Source organism: Apodemus sylvaticus, chromosome 10 (assembly GCF_947179515.1).
Source record: "Apodemus sylvaticus chromosome 10, mApoSyl1.1, whole genome shotgun sequence".
In the NCBI taxonomy this organism is placed as follows: domain Eukaryota; kingdom Metazoa; phylum Chordata; class Mammalia; order Rodentia; family Muridae; genus Apodemus; species Apodemus sylvaticus.
The window spans coordinates 79,067,367-79,089,010 of record NC_067481.1 but is presented as its reverse complement, the minus strand read 5'-3'; the positions used below and the strand labels follow the sequence as shown (position 1 = coordinate 79,089,010).

The window sequence follows — 21,644 nt, the reverse complement described above, 5'->3', positions numbered from 1 at the left end:
ACTCAGACTAGGGAATCTGGGCTGTTCCTATGACCCCAGGGAAGTACACCATCCTAAATCTCCAGAGATTCCATGAAAGCAATTTCTCCCTCTGCACAGTAGGGGGTTTCAGATGGATATGGGGGAGGGTAGTTGTGCTGGTTTGCAAATGCTTGTCCCAAGGAGTAGCACTATTAGAAGGTGTGGCCCTTGTTGGAGTAGGTGTGTCATTGTGGGTGTGGGCTTTAAGACCCTCATCCTAGCTGCCTGGAAGCCAGTATTCTGCTAGCAGCCTTCAGATGAAGATATAGAACTCTCAGCCCCTCCTGCACCAGGCCTGCCTGGATGCTGCCATGCTCCTGCCTTGATGATAAAGGACTGAACCTCTGAACCTGTAAGCCAGCCCCAATTCAGTGTTGTCCTTTATAAGACTTGCCTTGGTCACGGTGTCTGCTCACAGCCGTACAACCCTGACTAGGACAGCAGTGGTGACGGCAACCAGCTTATCTGTTTTGTTCTATCCTAATCTCTATTTTCATACCTTGAGACTTCCTGATGGGCCCTAGGGTAAGCAGTCACGCTAGGTTCAAATCCAGGGTCCTTGTTTATTATTATTTTGTGAGACAGACTCTTGTTATGTAGCACTGGCTTGCCTGGTATTCACTATGCAGCCTGTGCTGGCCTTGAACATACAGCATATTCTCCTGCAGAGCCCACGCTTATTAGTTGGATGTATTTGAGAAAAAAAATGATTTCTAACCCTCTCCTAAAAAGATGGTACTTGAAGTTTAACAGGTAAGATGAGGAAAGCAGTAAGAGAGTTGCTTAGCCATGGAAGCAACCGTGGAAATCATTAATTTTACTTCAGCTGATGAAGACTAAGAAAGTACAGTGTCTTGCTCAGCCCTCTCCCCTGAGAAACTATGGCTACAGTAGTGATTCCCTCAACATGGACAGGTTCAATACATGGGGTCTAATTTCATATGCCACAGTGTGTATCCCACAAGGGGACAGAATAGAAATCAGAGGTGGAAGCAGCTGACAGAACATGCCTTCAAATGCAGAGTTTGTTCTTCATTCAAACCATCACAGAAGTAAGCACTGCCCAGGACATGTGGGCAGCCCTCACCCTGGGGAGGCGGCTGGGATAGAGGCACTCGATCACCCCCTTCCAAGGTGCCATCCCCGCTGCTCTCTTGGTAGGAACTTGTCCTTTTTAGCCCATCCCCCAAGCCTCCTTCCTCCCTCTGAGGACTTCCCAGTGCCAAGCACCTCCTAGCAGCACAGGGAAAACAGACGTTCAGAAAAACGGAGGCTGTTCAGTAGGCCTTTCCAGTTTTAGGCAGAGGGGAAACACTTTGGAATTATTGTACCACACAAGGGTTAAACAAAATGCCACACACTCCCCCCAACCTTCTTGGTGCACTTAGGAGGTCTCTGGCTCCAATCCTACGTCAGGCTAGACGGGAAGTTTAAGACTTAGTAGAACCAACATGAAATCTGCAGACTTCCATTCCACCTCCTAAGTGAACAAGCTCCCGCCCACCCCCAAATCCACCACACGCATGCAACAGGAAAGGCACACATGCAGGACAGGACATGCTCTCTCTCATACACACACACCCCAAAGGGCACCCCTCTGACCTGCTGGCTCAGCAGGAGGCTGGGCCCTATTGAGAAAATGTGAGAATAGGGGAGCCTGGGCATTTTCTGATGTTCAGCAAAGAAAAAAACAGGATTGCAGTATGACTCGGGGACTCTGGGTATTCACCACTCACACCAAACCGTCCTCACTCACCGCTTCCTGACTGACTCAGGTTAAGACCGAGGTCTGATGGGAGACTAACTAGACATCATGCATCCCATGTGAAATCAGATTCGTTTAAACTTAGATCAAGGAATAAACTAGCGCAGGTTATAGTTTCTGAAAAAGCAAATGGCATTTTTTCTTTAAATTCCATTTTATATGTGTTATCCTATGTATGTATATGTATGATGTGGTAGCACAAGCCCACAGAGAGTGTGTGTGGAGGTCGGGGGCAACTTCTGGGGGTCAGTTTTGAACTTAGGTCATCAGGGTTATATAGCAGGAGCCTCCATCCACTAGGTCATCACGATGCCCTACCCACTAGACTTTAAGAAAAAAAAATGCTGAGTTTGGTCTGGGGCACAGGTTGGAGGGCGGGAAGGGTGTGGCAGCACTCTTAAGTATCACTAGTGGATAACTTCTAAAACAAAACCAATCAAAAACAACCTTGGAGAAAATGCACCTGATGTAACAGTCACCAAAGCACCAGTTAAGACGCTTAGGCCTGTGATTCCAGCACTTCTGAGGTGGGAGCAGGGTGTGTAAGGCTAGTCTAAGCTCAGGAGACTGGAGCCCCAACCGAGTCCAAACCAAACCAAACCAAACCTAATCTAACCTAACCTAACCAAACCTAACCTAACCAAACCTAACCAAACCTAACCAAACCAAACCTAACACTAACCATCTGCACCCCCATCCCTCACCAGATGGAGGGCATTGCCAGCCTCTTCAAACAATGAGTTCTATTAAATGGCTAACTCAATTTGTAAGTACTTGGCATCTCTGCTCTCTAGAATCACAATTACTGTTTTCAGAGATCTCAAGAGGAATTAAAACCCATCCTTACTTTCTGTTTGTGTTGTGGTTTCTCTAGTGGGTGCTAGCAGTCCACAAACAAACACAAGCCTCTGATTGGGACTGGAGAGCCAGCTAGTTGGAGCTCAGCTCCCCAAAAGTACTGCAGGACAGTATCAACAGGAGGTACGAATAACACGCCACACCACCCTTGAAAGGAACATGCTTCATGGGATAGATCCACCCAGTTGCAGGTTCAGATCCCTTGCTAGAATTTGGGCAAAGCACTGACTGATGTTTAGCTGTGGAGTTGGGGCTCCATCTGGCCTCTGGGTTCCTTCCTGGTGTTCTCTGTCCATGGGTTGGCGAGTCCAAAGGAGTTGCTGAAGAAAGCTAAAGAAACCACGATCCTTTCTCTTTTGGGCCATGAGCTAAGAGCTTTGGAAAAGTCAAAAGGAACAGAAGCTCCCAGTTCTGAGAGATCATGTCCACTCCATAACACTTGGAATGTTAGATGACAGATTTGATTTCTGGAGGAAACCAAGTCCACATCTAACCCAAAACCCCTTTCTTTATAGATGGTTGTGAGCCACCATGTGGTTGCTGGGAATTGAACTCGGAACTTCAGCCAATGCTCTTAACCACTGAGCCATCTCTTCAGCCCTCAAACTCCTTTCTTTACAATCAGTACTTATATGACAACACACAGACACACAATAGTGTCCTACTTCTTGATAAGGGTATTTCTGTTTTTGTTTTTCAGCCAGTCTCACTACATATCCCTGGCTGGCTTTGAACCCTCTATGTATACCACACTGACATCAAAATCACAGCAGACCAGCCTTCTTCTGCCTCCTGACTGTTGGGGTTAAAGGTGTGTATTAATACATCTACATCTTCCTCCTTGTGACTCCTTCACGCTGCCCAGCAGGTCTTCTGTGGCCACCATAAGAAATGACTACAGACCTAGTATCCTGAAACATTTTGGTGGCCATGTACCCAAAATTAGCAGTCAGTTCTGGTCCTTCACTGAGGTTTAGTTTATCCATATTCCTCCCAAAGACTCCAGCAGAGAATCTGCCATTCTTTTCTTCAAGGTGCTAGGACCACACCCCACCTAGCTTCTCAGTCTCCCTATCACAGCCTCCTGCTGGGCTATTCTCTTATAATAGCACCTGTGACAGACACTTCAGAGCTCACCCTGACAATGCAGGCTCCTCAGCCCTTCTTAAGATCACTCATTAATCATACCTGCAAAGGCATTGTTCTAAAACAAGAGTTCTAGGATAAGGACCGTCTGTCTGTGGGAACCGTCTGTCTGTGGGAACTGTTACTAGCCTTGGCGAGGCAACACCATCTCCATTTAGAATAGGTGATCCAAAGTCTGGGTGGAGACAAGCAGGTGCAGCTATAATCATAAAAGTCTTGATGGGGAAGCCATGCTGTGGAGCCCAGGGACTCCAGAGAGGGGAGGTGACTGTGCCCTTATGAAGGAGGCTTTTTGATAGTTTTATCACCTGGGCTGGTTGGTGTCAATAGCCTAGCTCAGTTAAGGTGAGATGTGTTGACACCCAGGCTGATGAAGATGGACCCAGTTGGCTGGAGAGGCTTGGACCCTCTAGACTACGACCTAATCGGGATGTACTGGAAGAGTTGGATGGAGTTCTCATAATCAGTCGGTTCATGGCTGAGGCAGAAGCAGCGTGCTAAGGAAATACCAACAGTGTCTAAAAGCTGGAATATTGGGAAGTGATTACAAGAGCGAACGATCTGTACTGACATCTGTATCATTCTGAAGACAGCGCCCTGATACCATAGAACTCGGGGAAGAGGGTTTTAAAGCATCTGTTCATAGATTCGCTTTGATGACATCCTCCCGTGTGGCAGTCCTGAGGCAGGTGTACTCAGACTCCAGAGCACAGGATGTTCTGAAGAGAAAATGTTCGCTGGCGGGTCCCCCAGTGAGCCGCCGCCGCTTCTCACAATGTCCTCAGTCCCATTCACACAGCTGCCTGCTCTCTCTCTGCAGGGTCTCTCCATTTGCTTGTCCTTTATCATTCTGAAATCCACTGTGCCTTGTCTTGTCTCTACCTCTCAAGAGATGGGAACTGTCAAGGCAAAGCAGGTGGGGGTACGGTAGAGACCTGGATGCAAGCCACTGGGGGTCAGTCGGGAGCCCAGACTGTGAGCACCTGGCCTAGGCTTGAAGCACTGTTGTCCTGAAATCTGGCTCTGTGAGAGTCCGGTCAGCCTGACTTTCCGTTTCTGCTGCGTTTGGTAGTGATGGAAAGACGCATGCTGTCATATGAATACAAAGAAGACAACCGAACGTATACCACGGGATCCCAGGGGTTGTTGCTGAGTTGTATGATACCTCGAACCTTTCTATAGTCTTTTGTTTATGCACAAGTGATGCACCGAAAAATTAAAACCAACAATGCTGATTTAAGGGGGAGAAGCAAGGCGGTGCATGCACTTGGTGGTGTGAGGGCCTCAAGACAATGCTGCAAGGAGCACAGAAACTTTTTCTAATAGCATGCACTACTGTTTCCAAGCCCCGCTTGGTAGACATGGATGCGTTCATCAACACCATAGCACAGGCACTACGGACACCTCTGCTGCATCGTTGAATAAATCAAGGCACGGAAGAGGGAGGAAATGTATCGAAGGCCACACATCCAGAACTTGCCTCTGGGCGGGATATCCTAAAGCAGTGTTTCTCAGCCTGTAGGTCACAACAGGGTGTGCATTAACAGACACCCTGAAAACTGGATACTTACAACTCATAACAGCAGCAAAATTACAGTTATGAAGTAGCAATGAGAATCGTCTTATGGTTGGGCATCACCACAATATGGGGAACTGAATTAAAGGGTTGCAGCATTAGGGAGGTTGAGAACCACTATCCTAAAGTCTGATGCTTGGGTACCACATCTTTCCCCAGCATCAACCTAGCTTAGGGATGGAGACACACCCTTGGGTCATTTCTTTACTACCAGTCGGAGCCAGGGACCCTCATTCAAGGAAGACTCCCTCTGAGAGGAATTTGTCCCAGATACACAAGCACCTGGCTGGCTGGCTGAAGAGGCCACAGTTGCACCTACTGTGGAAAGTGGTGCCGGACGGTGGAGACAGGATGGGATAAGCGGTCTCATTTGCTGAGAGCTTCATTGGCGCCGTGGGCAAGCAATCATGCCAGAGTCGGGGACTCTTGCTTCCAGCCTAGCCACGTATCAGACATGTCATGTCTTCTCTTGGGATTTGGTTTCACTGTTTTTTGAGAGTGCCTGGCATAGCCCAGGGTGACCTGCAACTTCTGATCCCTTTGCCTCCACCTCTGCAGTGCTGATTATAGGTATGAGCCACCACATCTGGCACATGAAATTATGGGTTCTAAGCCTGGCATGGTGTGCACGAATTCTACCAGTTGAGTTACATCCCCAATCCCTTTGTTTTTGGGGAACTGGGAGATGAGGGGGTTGCTGGGCCTCATGTTCCCTGAGTCCCTTAGTTCTTCGAATGAAGAGCAGATGGAGGCAGATGCCACCCTGGAGCATTAAAAACAGGTTCCCATTCTGTGGAGAAAGGATAGAGTTTTGCTGTATCCCTTCTCAGGCTAACTCTTGGTATTTTTATCCCCCTCACAATAACCTTTGAAAGGACACCTGCAAACCAACTGCAGTGCTGGCCCTTTTGTAGGGAAAGGATGCCCTGCAGGGTATCGCCACTGGCATTTGAGAAGGGACTTGCTGTGAGCTTGCCTACAGCAGATTTAAGGCAGGTTCCTGGTAAGAGTAAATGCCAAGAGAAGGCCAAGAGCACCTGTCTGATCAAGAGCATGGTGTCCCTGGGACGCCACACCTCCGGGGACCCCTTGCCCTGGCAGTGGTGACTCACTAGGCAGCTTCTTCTGGCTTTTTGATGGTCACTGATGTAGCTCATCAAGTGACCTTCACAGCTTGTCTCGGATGCTTTTGTCCAAGAGCCGAGGAGGAGGCTGACTTTTAAAAACATATTTTATCTTTAACTGATGCACAGTCATTGTGCGTGTTTATGGGAAACAGCATGACACTCAGCACATAAAGAGCCCAGTGTGGTCTGACATAGCCCTGGCCTCAGATATTTATGTATTGAGGACATTCAAAATCCTATTGTTACTCTGAAACAATGAACTGCTGTCAACCACAGCTATTCTGCCATGCTATAGAGCGTTAGACGTTGTTCCTTCTATTCAGTGGCGCCTTGCCTGCTCTCTCCAGGCTCATGTGACCACTGCTTTCTTTTCTTTGAAATTAACTTTTTAGTTCCCGTAAAGATGGAAGCATATATGTACATCTCTCTGAGGTCCATGATAGCCAGGCACTAAAAGACAAGAGCATGAAGGTGTGTGTGTGTGTGTGTGTGTGTGTATAATGTAAAATCCAAATCTAGGGCTCTCAAGGTGGAGTATTTACCATGCAGTTGTGAGGGCTGGGTTTAGAGTGCTAGCATCCATGTAACTGCTGGGCAAACACAGGCTGTGTGTAATCCCCGCACACTGGAGGCTGAGGTAGGATCCCCAGGGCAAGCAGGCTAGTTTAGATCAGTGGAATCAGTGAATTCTCGGTCCAGGTAAGAGACTGTGCTTCGATAGATTAGGTGGATGGTGACTGAGGAAGTCATCTGATATCTGCTATCAGCTTCTGGCATCCACGTGGACACACACACATTCACATCCATCTGCACCACACACACAAATAAATTCAGAGCCCATCCACCCTCCACTCAGACATGTTCAGGCTCTTGTGCAGAAGATAGTGAGATATTCTTGTAATGCTGAGGAGACCAGGAAGGGATCTGGGATAAACAGAAAGAGTCAGGAGTCCTCAAAGAAAAGGCAGACTGGGTCCCATCTGCCCCAGGAACACTGACCAGCTTCCATTTCTCAGTTTCAGGTGACTGACTGGCAAACAGCTCTCATATGTCTGTGCTGAGAACGCCAAGGCTGAGTGTGAGCCCCACCAGGAGGAGAGCTGGGCTGAAATTCCTAGAATGCTGTGACAAACTGGCACAAACACGGCGGCTCAGAGGGGACAGGATACCTTCTCACACCGTTCTGTAGTCAGGAAGCCTGAAGCCAGCACGCCTGCAGGACTGCTCCTCCCCACGGCCCCGCCCACTTCTCCCTGTCACTGGCTCACGGATCCATCCATCACTCCCACTCCCGCCTCTGCCTCCACACATGTATCTCCATGGGTTCAAACCTTCTCCTTTCTCTTAGAAAGACTCCAGTCAATAGATTTGATCAAGGACGATTTCATCTTGAGAGCCTTAACTAATTACCACCCGTGAAGACTCTACTTCTAAAGAAGGCATGTTCTAAAGTTCACGCTGAGGAGCCACCATTCATCCCAGTTCAAGGGATGTAATGGTTGAACAACCTTGACGAGGGTACAGGTATTTGAAATGTTGGTAGCCATGTTTTCACCCTGATGTGTTCAAAGCTTTAGAGATGAAGGAAGAACTGGGATCCAGGCATTAAAAGAATCTTGCACAGAACCATATCGTAGAGGCAATGCAGGAAATGAGAAGGAAGGGAGGGGATACACAGGCAGGGGAGGACTTATGGGGGAGGACTTATGGGGGAGGACTTATGGGGGAGGACTTATGGGGGAGGACTTATGGGGGAGGACTTATGGGGGAGGACTTATGGGGGAGGAGTTACGGGGAGAAGTGGAATAGGAAAGGATGGTGACGAGTTTGTAGTTTGCCTTGGAACAGAGGGCACCTTTGCATTTGAAAGCACTATCCACAGATCAAGATGGAGTAAGATAAGGATTACTAGTCAGCCTTTGGAGATGGCTCAGCAGTAAACCCCTTACCTCCCGGAGCCTCAGGACCTGAGTTCGATCCCCAGAACACACATAAAAATGCCAGGCCTGGGTGGGGGATGCATTTGTACCTCAGAGCTTGCAAAGCTCACTGGCCAGCAGGCCTTAGTCTGCTTGGTGGAATTCCAGGCTCGTGAAGGACTTTGTCTCAAACAGAAAGTAGATGGTTCTTGAGAAATGACAGTTAAGGCTGCCTTCTGATCCCTACGTGGGTATAACATGTACATGTGTACCTGAACACACACACACACACACACACACACACACACACACACACACACACACAGAGAGAGAGAGAGAGAGAGAGAGAGAGAGAGAGTGCACCAACTACAGAGACAATACTGAAGCACCAAAAGACTGTGCTATCTTGGGGACCAACCTGCCCATTTTTGTCTGAAGGAACCAAAGCTCCTTTTACTGGCAAAAGCCGACTCCGCCCGGTCCCTGAAAGCCTTGTGCGTAGATGCCTGCTGGTTGCCATGGTGAAGGATGCTGATCTGAAGAATGAATAATGTGAGCGTTGGGGGACAGTGGGATTACTCAGTGGTGAGAGAGAGCCTGGTGCGGAGGAGGGATAAGCACATCACCTCGGATCTGGTCCACTCTGTCTCAGAGGGGAGAAGTCTACACCAGATACACCGCGAGCATCAGGTAAGAGACGTGGACGGCTGTCTTGGAAATAAAAATGGCTTTTTCTTTCACACTCTGCCTGGAGAGGGGCCAGGCTGTGGGAACTGGATAGCTAAAAATGGGAAGAGTTTAAAAACAGAAGACAAGAAGAAAAATAAATATGGGGATATGGGATTTGTCCCTGGAAGCTGAAGATGCTATAGAAGCAGCCTGGGTAGAAGCTCTTAAAAACGTCTGCTGCAGGGAACCCAGGCTGTAAGACAGCCAGCAGCAGAGGGAGGCAGACAGAAGGGAAGGCGTGTGTGTAAGAAGAGGATTCCCAATTACCCCAATGGGAGGGTTTTACAGAGCGTGATGCCTGTGCATCACAGGGTACAAATTCCGCCCCTTTTATGAAGGTTAGAAGTGTTGGACTTGTATGTAGGTCCCTGGGTGGGAGGTGAGCATGCATCAGGAGACCAGAGGAGACTAAATCAGTGTCCTTCAAAAGACATCCCCGGAAGGGATGGCGTAATCCACTTTCTCAAGCATTTCACTGTCTTTAGAGATGAAAACCAAGGGCTGAAAAATCACTTCACGCTGTTACCTTTTTCCCTGGCTCACCTACCCTAACAACACAAGCATAAAGACAGAAATCGGTCTGGCTTAATATTCGATTTGGGCCAAACGTGCCCATTTGTGCCATTCCAATCTACCATGGCACCTGCACTTCTGGCTGGGGGCGGGGAACAGAGAACAAGGCAGAGGGAGACTGGAACATATAGAGGCTGGCTACCCTGGTCTAGATTTTTGATCAGGGGAAATTCAGAAGGAGAGCTTTCTCTTTCTCAGAATGAAAGAAAATCCCAAAACCTTGATGCCTCTCGTTTACCAAAGCTAGAAGACTTACAGTCTGAACAGGGCTCATCTGCCATAAAGCCAACCCGGATACTTCATTTAGCAATAATTAATAATAATCAATAATAATAATCAATAATAATCAATAATAATAATAATATTCTATTACTAAACTCAATGGCTTTGCATTGAAATGCAGTGGCTAAGTTCTCTCTCTTCCTGTGAGCTGATATTCCAGGCTGTTCATTTGTGATGGGAATGGAGTCTGTTATTGTGGGAGAATCCATCTAGCACAGCCTGGATCCAGCAATTGCCTACTTGCTGAGCTAGCTCAACCTGTGGGTCACAACCCCTTTGGGGGCCAAATAACCAATTGAAAACATAAATATTTACATTACAATTCATAACAGTAGCAAAATTACAGCTATAAAGTAGCAACAAAAATTATTTTATGGTTGGAGGGTCACCCACATGAAGGACTGTATTAAAGGGTTGCAGCATTTAGACAGTCCCCAAAGTCATAGTAATGTTGTTACTTTTAGAAGTTATGGGTCGATGAGAAGTTAAGCTATCCTGGGAGCGGATAACCTTGCCCTGGGAAATTAATTTCTTGTACCTTGGGCTTTGACAAAATAAAACACTAGCAGAAGCTTTGAGGTGAATTGCTGCTGGGGGGGGGGGGTGGGCGTGTGCAAGAAGGAATCTCCACTAGTCATGGGAAACATAACTCAGAGTCAAAAAAAAAAGCCACTTGGCAGAATGTTCTAGGTAACAGTTCACAGCATTCAGGGCAGAGGCGGTTAAGTTAGGCCCTCGGAGACTCCGTGGTTCTCTCTTCATGGTCTGTATTTGGAAGGGATGGGAACAATGTTGCCAGTAATGGAACTCAGCCAGGATGGGCTGCGGCCAGGATGATGTGCGTGCACCATCTTGAGCCTGAAGGCTGCTACATGCTTTGTCATTAGCCAGTCCTCATTCCTACCTGTATTCTGCCACTGGCTTGCGAGCTTAACCTCTAGACCTGAATTTTCTTTTGTCTATATAATGAAGTCAGGATCTGTGGGCCTCTCATGTGCTCAGGCTGCAGCGGCTAGAATTATATCAAATGCTGATGCAGGAGGATGTCACTGTTTGTTGTGATTTTGGTTCCAGAAGCGGGATGAACATTGAGGTTGGGAACGTGTCTTATACAGGAGCCATCATCTCCTGGTCATCCTCGGAGCCCTGTTTGGAGGACTATTACCATATTATGTACAGGCCCAACTGGAACAGCATCTTCTCCGGCTACCTGCGCTATAGCTTCCATCACGAGGAGAAGGTGCCTCGGACCATCACCTCCGTGGTACTGGAACACCTGGCTCCTTCCACTCTCTACTTCCTCTGTATCAGCTGCAAGAAGGCTGCCTTCCCGTACAGTCACTACTGTACCATGTTCCACACCCTGGACAAGAGTCCGCTGGCCGCCGGGGGCTCCCTGGTGGACCCCCAGATTTCTCTTTGGGTGCTGATGGCCATCCTGCTGGCCTGCTTCACCGCCGTGCTGGCCTTCATCTGCCTCCAGTTCTGGTGCATCCGTTGCCACGAACCCCGGTGGTCTTATAGAGCCGGCCACATGGAGGAAGCCAATGGGTTGGTAAGATGGCCGGAGGAGAACCCAGCTCTTGGTCAGAGGGAAGAGGACCTGCAGGGGTTCCCCCTGGAGGAACTGCCACGCAAGAACTCTGGGGCCAGGGCCGAAGCAGAACCCGAAGCTGAAGCCAGCCGGGATGTCTTGGATGTGGTGGCCTTAGCTAGAGAGGTTGGTGACCAACCAGCCATGCTGCCTCATTACAGGGAATGAGCAATGGTAAGGAGATGCCCTGTTTCCCAAAGCTTAAGATGCTCTCCACAGTGGGTCCTGTATTCAAATTTGTCTATAGACCTCCTGCTTCTGTCCTCTCTCATATCAGTGCTGTGTAGATATCACATGACGACGGTTCCCAGGCTGGACAACACAGACCCTCAAGGTACGTCAGGGGCGGACAAGGCATTGTTTCAGTATTGTCTATTTGGAGACCAGGTGAAGAACTGAAGACCCCGTTTCAGTATTAAAACCAACTATGACTGTGTGGGGGACAGTAAAAGTAGCTAGACCTGAATCTGGCACAGGACTTAGAAGAAATGCTGGGTCAGAGGCGGACCACGAGCTATGTTTTTGGTCATTTTTTGTACGAAGGTCCAAAGGCCCTTTTCTAACTTTCAGGCAATCGCACACCACACATACCCGGTACCTCTAGGTTCACTATATTTAAAAACAAAAAAGCCATAGACTGGCTTCTAACTACTTAACACTAACAATCAAGACCTTTTATTTAAGCAGATCACAGCTTTAAAACATAGACCCTTAGAAGACAGCTTTGTATCAGCCCAGAAACAAAAAAACAGGCCCCTGCTTCTGTAAATAGAAGGGAATAAATACAAATGCAAGACAATATTCAGTTTGATGACTGCCTGCAAGCCGATGACTCTGGGCTTAAGACCTGCTCTCTTTTGTTGATACCAAGGGAGGCCAGGCAGTGCTGTAGAGACTCGCATTAACATTAATATAAATGCCTTTCCTTTATGTAACATAAGGTCCGAAAGAGAACTGGGAAGTGTGATTTTTAGTTTGTGAACCATGTCTCTGAGCCTCTTGAAACGACGCACGTAAGCCCTCCTCCCTCCTTTCTCTTTCTCTCCCCCTCCCTCCCTCCCTTTTTTCTTCTGTGTATGGGAGTGCAGTCTTGGCTGACTGGAACTAGCCAAGTAGACCAGACTGTCCTTGAACTCAGAGCAGCCCTGCTGCCTCAGTCCCTTCAGTGCTAGGACAGGCAAGTGCCACCACACCTGGATGATAAACATCTCTAGGTTTGAGAAAATTACCTTAAATGGTTTGACTTGTCTGGAGAAGAAACCTGTCCTCTCTAGCACCCTCCTCATACACAGTGGGCGCCCCAGCCAGAGCCTCTCAGGGCTCACCGCACTGGTGAAGCTCTCCTGACCTCACACCGGCAGTCATCTCAGCTTATCTCTGCTTAGTTTGAAAATGGGATCAAAGGTGGATGTTTTTGTTCTGTCAGCAAGAAAATCACCGGCCCCTTTTCTTTTTCCAGTGGGAGACATGTTTCTTTATTCCTTCTACATGAGCCCCTATTGTAAGGATTAAATTGTACATACTATGACCTTGGTGGGACTCGGTGGAAACTATTCCCTACACAACTGTGGAAATGAGAGTATGGGTGGGTATAGGTTATGTCTCTTCATCCCTGATGGACACCGAACATGTACAACCTAACCCATGTCTAGCCTACAAGGGGTACATACTAAATGTCATTGAGTGAACAGGCAAAAGGCCTTAGAATGGACCCTGTGGGAACAATTACTTGGAATAAAGATGTGCCCATGCGAGGAAAAAAAAAAGCCACACGAGGTAGAGGAGACCCTGCTCTCAGAGAGAGAGAGTTCCAGACACCTACAATGGCCTTCAAGCTCTGCCTGCAAAGCTCTTGTACTTACAGAGCCCAGAACCACAGAATCGCTAGACATTGTTACGATAAATCAACCAAGAAATGGGAGAATCTGGGAAGCCCCAGGGAGACTCCGCATGCACCCATTTACCCACCAAGCTCAGCACAGTACTCACCCCTCACCTCAGCTCCTGCCAGCTCCCTCTGGCCCTGTCCCTGCCAGCTGTGAACTAATAAAGACAGATGTGCTCGCAGTGCTTTTTGCCTGGCTCTCAATGCTCCTCTTGAATGACACACCCTGTGGCTTTGCTGATTCTGGGGACACCTTTCCATTTGTCTGTCTGTCACAGGTGAGATGGGACAGGACTGTTTACCTTGGATCCATAGAGGTAATAAGGCTGGACGTTGGCGGGTTTATCCCGTTGTGGTTCTTGCGTGAAAGGGATGGCAGTTCGGACAAAACTAGAGGAAAAGAGACAGAGGCAGTGAACAGAGTCCTATGACATCCTCCAAGGGACACACAACAGCACGAGCCCCATGCACTGACACTCCAGCAGGTCCTAGCTGGCTGCCTAGGGAGGAGCCGGACTCTTCAGATACCCCTTCCCCTTTGATTACTGCAAGTGTTTCCAGTCTTCTCAAAAATGGGAAAACTTGGGGCTCAGGAGACACAAAAGTCAGGGTGTGCTGGGTTTGAAGATAGCGTTTTCTGGGGCTCCATTTGTCACCTCTAGTTTAGTTTAGAAGCTGAGTTAGTAAACTCTTCCTTTAAAAGGTTAGGCAGAAAATCCTTCCGCTTTGCAAGCCAAATAGATGTCTCTGTCATAAGGACTCAGCTCTGCCCTTGGGCATGAAGATATCACAGACAACAGCACCCATGGCTGAGTTCCAGTAGCATTGTGAATTTTAAATCATCCTCATGTCATGACTGCTGCTCTTCGGGTTTTCACCTAACTACCCACTAAAGAGGGGGATACTGGGCTGGGGAGGCCGTGGGTTGCCATGGAAGATGAGATGCTGGGCTGGGGAGGCCGTGGGTTGCCATGGAAGGTGGGATGCTGGGCTGGGGAGGCCGTGGGTTGCCATGGAAGCGGGAGAACCACAGTTGGGATCCCATGACCCCACGTGACAATGCTCAGTGGCTGCTCCCCTATAATTCCAGCTTCAGAAGGGAAAAGATGGACTCAAGGACTCCCCAGAGAAATCTGGCTTATCTACGTAGCTGGACAGGCTAGCTCTGGGGTTGATTGAGAGAGTCCGTCTCAGTGAAGGAGGAAGAGCTCCGAGGATGATTCCAGTCATCAACTTGGGGCTTCCACGTGGGTGTCCTCATGCATATGCATGCACACCCACATACTTGTATGTTCACACATATTAAAACATACAGCCATGCATACAACATACACACACACACACACACAGAATCACACAGAATTCCCCTCAAAGAGATGGCAGCGTTCCCAGTATATGGGCTATTCATAGCCAGTCTCAGGGTCATGCACATACCGGTGTCATGGCTGGCGACAAGATAGGGTATATAGTTGTGGCCAGGCTATAGTTTGTAGCCCTGACTCAAAATGTACTATATAAAGTCAAATATTTATAAAGCTGAGCATGTCTTATTCAATGTACAGATTCAGGTACATCTGTGTGTAGACTCCTCCCATATCTTTCCATTCATCCAGTGTGGATTTAGTTCACAGCACCCTGTCTCAAGCTCCAGGGGCTCAAAGACTTCACCTGCACACACTTTCACCCATCCTTCTGTTCTTGCCTGGTTTGTGAATACAGGGCTTGTATGAGATAGGGCTTTGTGAAGATAGGGCTCTGTGTGACGAAAGCATTAGGTCTTATTTATACATCAGTGCCTGCCCCGGAGTTGTGTGTTCCTTTCACGAGGCAAGTTCCACTCAGCAAAGTGGCCTGCGTTTGTACACACATGTTCAGGTATGTGCTTGTCCTTATAAATGGACAGTGTGATCAGCGCATCATCCTTCATTGAACTCTCCCAGGTCTCCTGAAGACATGATGACCATATCATGACCCAGGGAGCCTAGGGTCTGTCCCTACTTTATCTTCACAGCTGCTGTGGGGATCCCTTCATACATTACAGCCAGCAGCGAATGATCCAGGTCAGGTGAGAATCAAACAGAGGTACAGCTCAACTTCAGTTCTTCTGGACTCGGACACCAAGTGGCTTATTTATTTTTTTACACATTTCAACACAGTAAGACTTTGAGGGAAAAGTTTTCTTGCAACAATTGTCACAACAAAGCTTTAGGCATGGCGACATCAAAACTCCTTTGCAAAGTACATCTCTTCAGCAAAGGACATTGCGACCTTTCCTACAAGAATGGGTTCTATTGACGGTGGAACAGCACTTCAGGATAAGAGCCTAGGAAGGAAGGGTTTGTACTACAAATAACAGCGAACTCTTGTGCAAAGGGCATGGGACCTTTTTCATGAGGATGGGTTCTACTGACTGCGGAAAAATGCTCGGATTCTGGGGGATTTGGTGAGGGCTGACTTTACAGAACAGCAAAGCATACATTTACCCAGGTATTAACATATTTATTTACAGATTTCTGGATAGAAAATAGGTGTCAACTTCTCATATTGAAGAAACAAGCCTGCGTGTTTAATAACTCTGGCTTTTCTAGTGTTTATCTGTGAGCTTGCGCCCCCTACAGGCTGCCTTTACCATTCATCCACTTCCAACCCCATACGGTTACCTTCATGCCCAGCTTCTTGGTTGCGTAGGTTTGCCCATAACAGACTTCCGCTATTTACCTTACTTATTCCTGCTGATCCTTTACAACTCACTTCCTGTGTCACTTTCTCGGAGGGGCAGCCTTCTTTGAGGTTTGTATCATTTCTAGACGGGGTCAAGTTGGGTTAGAAGGCTCCAAGCAGCTGGATGGTATATGGTTGTTCACATTAGAGGCACTGCTACCTCTAGCTCAGAGCCTACACCAGGAGCAGCTCCAGATAAACACTCATCTGGAGCCAACAGAACCACTCGGCCCATTTTGGAGGCAAATGAGCACAGCCTCTTTCCTGCCCCGCTCAGTACCCTGTGTACGGGGATTCCCTTACCGGTTTGTGGATCCATTATAGCAGTAGTTGGGGAGGAAGTCAAAGTTCAGTTCCCAGAAGACATGCAGGGTGATGCGGCCATAGGGGGCAGACACGTTATGATTGGCTTCTCGGAACATGGCGTCAAAGCTGTCTAGCGTCATGTGCTTACAGAGGAGTCGGTGTGTGAGCCGGTTAATCTCCAGGAGCCACTCCAGCTCCTGATAGAGAGAAGAGAAAGAAAACCCAAAGCTGCTAAAGAGTTTCAGCTCTCTCTCTCTCTCTCTCTCTCTCTCTCTTTCTCACACACACACACACTTTGAACACTCCTTATATCTAGAGGAGACCCCTCTCAGGCAACCTCTGGTCTCCTATATGAGGACTAGGACCCCCTTCAGTCGCATGGTCAATTTTCCTTTTTTCTGATACTCTTGGGTATCACTTCTGGTTGTTCTGTAGCTTGTCAATCATTATTAGCCCAACGAATCACAGTTTATACAGGGAGGAGGAAAAAAAATAAGCCCAAGACACAAGAAAGGGTGGACAGGCAACCAGACCAGGAAGGAGGCCACTGGCATGGGCAAACCCCATTTGCAGCCCTTTGGGTAGAAAGCATGTTTATATCTTTCTGATTTCTTAATTGGTGAGGGAAAAGTCTGTCCTCTAGTGCCATTGCCCTAAGTAATACTGTGACTGCATCTCGGTTGAGGTTATTTCTCTGTCCTACAGAAAGGGTCAAATATATAGGAGACACCACCTACTTAGTGTTAACCAGTCAGCTGAAGTATGACATTTCCAGATTTTGGCAACGTTGTATAGTTTAACTCAATTAGGACATTTTAATTAGGTGTGTGTGTGTGTGTGTGTGTGTGTGTAAAATGCCTCATCTTTTGGACTGCAGGTCTCGAGTCACTGTGACACCTGTAGTCTGTACTACACCCTAGTAACCAGGAACCTGTGTGTGGCAGAGGCTCTGATCATTTGTGTTCCCGCCTGGAGGCAGGGGGTGAGCTCAGAGTGTGGGTCGGCACAGAGTGGGGTGCTGTATTTGCTGGGAAATAAAGTGATAATGAAACTCTTCTGGTTGGGGGTTCTCTTCTTATTTCTCTGCAACTTGTCAATCATTATTATTCAAAGAATCACAATCTAAGTAGGAGGGGGAAAAAGTTCAAGTTCTGGGGCATCGGAGGCCACTCTGGCCACGCTTTGGTGAGACCAGCTTCACACTGGGGTGACACTCTTCCTGTTATAAAGTGGGGAATGAGAAGATCAGAAGGCCAATAACACGCCCAAGGTCACAAAGGACAAGGGCTTGGGGTGGCATTCTGGGTCTTTGGATTCCAAATCATGAGTCCTTGGCTTCATTGATACAGCTGATAAAATATATCTATTTATATCTTTTTATGTTCTAAAACCACATTGGCATGGTAGGGGCCAGCTTTCCCAAGGAGCTCAGTGGGTCTCCAGCTACAAAGATTTGGCTCCCATCTCATCAGTCACAAGCCCTTCCCCCACCTGACAAGTCCACTTTGGCGGGGTCAAGGCCTCAGCTCTCACTGCAGATTGGGTACTCTGAAACCCACACCACACGGCTGTAAGCTGGGAGTGCAAACGCTAACAGTGACGGACCGGCAGGGCACAGATGGGAAACTGGATGGCATGGAAAGGGGAGTCTCAGAGGATGGGTTATCATGGTGGGCAGGGGACCCTACCATAGAGCACTGGGGCTGAGGCTTTGACACTTATTCTGACTGCTGCTGGGCTGCAGCAGGCTAGGGATGGCAGACCCTAGATGTTCCTAAAGAATGCTAAAACCTGGATTTCAACCACGGAGTGGTAGTCAGAAGAACATTCCCAGTCTCTGCACCAAGACATGAGTGAAGGGCAGAGATAAAGACTCAACTCTCTGCTTCCATCTCTTGCGGCTGAATTGGTTCTGTTCTTATCTGCTGATGTAATACGGTAAAAGAACACTAACTGTAACTGCTAAGGAGCTCATTTCTAAGATCACGGAGCCCTTTACGCACACTGCAGTGCCCTGTTTGGGGGACTGTGATGAGAGCTGGGGAGCAAGGTCTGTCCTATGGTTCTACGATGATTTCAAGTTCTGTGAACTTAGGTTAGTGATACAAGGGTGGACGAAAGGAGCCAGTACCCAACTCTGCTGATGTGGGAAGTGGGGCGCAAAAACCAAATGGGAAAATAAGTCAGCCGGGGGGGGGGGCAATTTCAGAGAGTAGGAGGAGGAGAGGCTAGCCTCACCAGAGCGATCCCAGCTCTGAGAGGTTGGGGAGACTCCAGTAGGCATCTGAGAATTAAATACCGCAGGGGCTGGTGGGCTGCCAGTCAGGTGGGCCTGTGGGGCTCTGGGGATGGCTAGGAGAGCCAGACCTGTTAACATGAGTCCTAGTTAGCCCAGCAATTGCTGCCATCTGGGACTGCTAGTCTAGTGCTGTCTCAGCTCCTGGAATCTTACTCAAATGTTACTGTTGACTCAAGATTTTGGGTACAACAATAGCCAAACAGCCCACAGGCTGCCCGTCTGCAGGACTCCCTTGCACAATGAGGTGACAGGCTCCCCAAGTCACACACGGTGATTCTCACGGTTTAGAACTGTTTTGAAGGTGAAGGGGAAAGACATTCCTCAGTTTGTTTCCCCCATTTCTGGGAGGCAGTGGCTACTCAACCAGGGAACACAGGAACCACGCCCACCCACAGGAGAGAGTCTCCCCAGGGGGCCCTTCCTAGGCTTCCCAGGGAGAGGATGTTCTGGTTAAACAAGGGCTCACACTTCAGAGTTTTCATTGTGTTCTAGCCAAGGGAACACTCAGTATCTTCCAGAGAGTGGGAAGAGGCCATGGACACCTGCTCCCAGATATGCTGATTAGCAGAAAGCCAGAATACACAGATAAACCCAAGAGAAGAAACTCAAACTCCCGCCCCTTGAGAGATAAGCACTGTGGACATTTTAACATGCACAGAGTGATTCCAGGAATGTGAGCTATTCTACAGCTTCTGCAAGTGATGCATGACTCAGGTGAGTGGCCCGGTCACAGCCTGCTAACAGATGCTGTAGATATCCGCCCGCCCCAGGAGAACACTGCGGTCCTATAGTCCTTTCTCTCTCCATCCTTTTCTTTAAAAAAATAAGCTATTACTTATTAAGCGCTTATCAACTACAAAGACCCATCCCAAATTCTTTCCAGATGAGTTCCGACTACATTCTTCTAATGACTCTGAGATGGACTCTAAGATCTACTTCACTTTGGCTTGGTGATGATGTCTAACTTGCCCAAGATGACAGAGCCTGTAATGGTCAGAGCTAGGGACAGGACTGGGAAGATGAGTCTGTGGGACTCTGGTGTCTCAGTTCACTGTACTTGACGCCACCTCTTGGAAAGAAGACGGAGAGGGAGCAACTCCAGCTGCTGTTTTCTGGAAGGTGCAGGTTTATTCCCGACTATGCAACAGAGCTGGCTGAAAACTCTAAGGGGCACAGAGGTGTTTGAAACCATTCAGCCTTTCAAGATGGAGACGAAGCAGAACACAACCCACTGTAGAGTCTACCCGGGCTCTCAACTCCCATGTGCCCTTCAAGTGACCTTGTGATACTTTCTCTAGCTTCTTAGGACTCTGCCTGCTTGACCCACTCTGTGTATCCTAAGGACATGGCCCAACTTGAGGGACAGTCACCTCTGATCTTCCAGAGATGCTCCTCCACTCTGCACACCTGGCTGCCGGTCCGTAAGGAACGGTAAAATAATCCCCATTCCATTTAAGACCTTTTGTCCCAGTCCCTCTGGTCAGGTGTGAAAGAAATCCCTTGCTATTCTTGAACTAGGCCAGAAGAGCTAACAACTATTTCCAACTAGGCATCGATCCGAGGCACCCAAGAGCAGAGCACCTATAGCCCCCTCCCCTTCCCAATTTCTTACCACAATAGAGGTTAGGTCTTCGCTCTCAAAGCGGCTGATTGCTTGGTCCAAGGATTTGTACATGGCAGCAGAAATCCTCTGGGTGATGAGTCTGTTCAAGTCAATTGATCTACCCAACAGCTGAATGACAGAGGTGGGGAAAAGTTACTTAATATCTACACAGATATCTGGTGACTAAATACGATGCGCTGGTAGGAAACCGTACTAAAATTATAAAAAGCATTACTGGGACAAGGGGTGCCTGTATGTAGAATATAGATAACATTACAAAATCTCTTGGCAATGGTAATTCTATGTAATCTCTTATCTTTGGCATATTATATGTATATATGGGGTATGTGTGATGGGTGTGCATGCTTGTGGGAGAAAACTGAACTCGCACAGTGAAACGCTCATCACCTGAGCTGGCTAGCCTGGAGACAGCTATGCATTATACTATTGGAAGGTGGTACTGCATGGTTCTCAACCTCTGCGTCTCGACCCCCTGGAGGCTGCATCTTGGATGAGTCACAGCAGTAGCAAAGCTGCAGTTATGAAATAGCAACAAAATAATTTTATGGTTGGGAGTCATGGTAACCTGAGGAACTGTACTAAAGGGTCACAGCATTAGGAGAGTTGAGAAGCACCGATTTAGATAAAACCCGCTGAGGTAAAAATTCAACTCATTCAGGCTGTGGGAGGAAGCTTGGGGCAAGCTCTGATCTCTGGTAAATGCTTCTGTTGACACCCTAGATTCAGCCTTGGGGTTCATTCTGGGTCTTCCTGTTCACAGTCCTCAGGGATCAGTGGCCCCCTTAACGATGGCCTACTTTATGCCTTCGTGGGAGTGGTTTTAAAGGCAAGCATATGAAGGGCTTATTAAAGGGTGCAAAAAAACATAGCTTCAGATAATTTCCGCTGGGATCCATATAGGTACTACTGCAGATGCTATAAAGACAACAACGGCCACTTATTGAGTACCTGCTGTGAGCGCTATGCTCTGCTATGCTCTGCTAGACGATGCATGATTTCTCTTAGGTATTATTTATCTTAGGATAAATTTCCTACTAACTAATTAAGGACCCATAAAGGGATCCTGTGGCTAAATCTGGCTGCACTGCAACTTCTGATGCTTGTCTTGCGAGCCTTGTTTCTTCTCTCTTGTGACTAGACACTGACAATGGATGTCCTAAGAGTTCAATATGGACGCCTTCCTGTTCATTTCAATATCCTCTTGGCCTCAGCTCTGCTC

General features: G+C 48.0%; 2 protein-coding genes across 3 annotated transcripts in view; one reads left to right on the top strand and one right to left on the bottom strand.

Annotated features, from left to right (window-relative positions):
* The window catches only part of Cyfip2 (cytoplasmic FMR1 interacting protein 2), a 119,311-nt gene that overhangs the window by 32,875 nt on the left and 64,792 nt on the right, over positions 1-21,644 (bottom strand). For both annotated transcript variants that reach the window (XM_052195804.1, XM_052195805.1), the window contains exons 21-23: positions 20,414-20,533; positions 16,500-16,699; positions 13,778-13,865 (exon numbers count right to left, since the gene is read on the bottom strand). In XM_052195804.1, the coding sequence (XP_052051764.1) occupies positions 13,778-13,865; positions 16,500-16,699; positions 20,414-20,533 (408 nt within the window). The remainder of the gene's footprint in view (positions 1-13,777; positions 13,866-16,499; positions 16,700-20,413; positions 20,534-21,644) is intronic.
* On the top strand, positions 11,078-11,758 carry Fndc9 (fibronectin type III domain containing 9). Its single transcript, XM_052195806.1, has one exon. It carries the CDS (start codon positions 11,078-11,080, stop codon positions 11,756-11,758), a length of 681 nt encoding a protein of 226 aa, XP_052051766.1.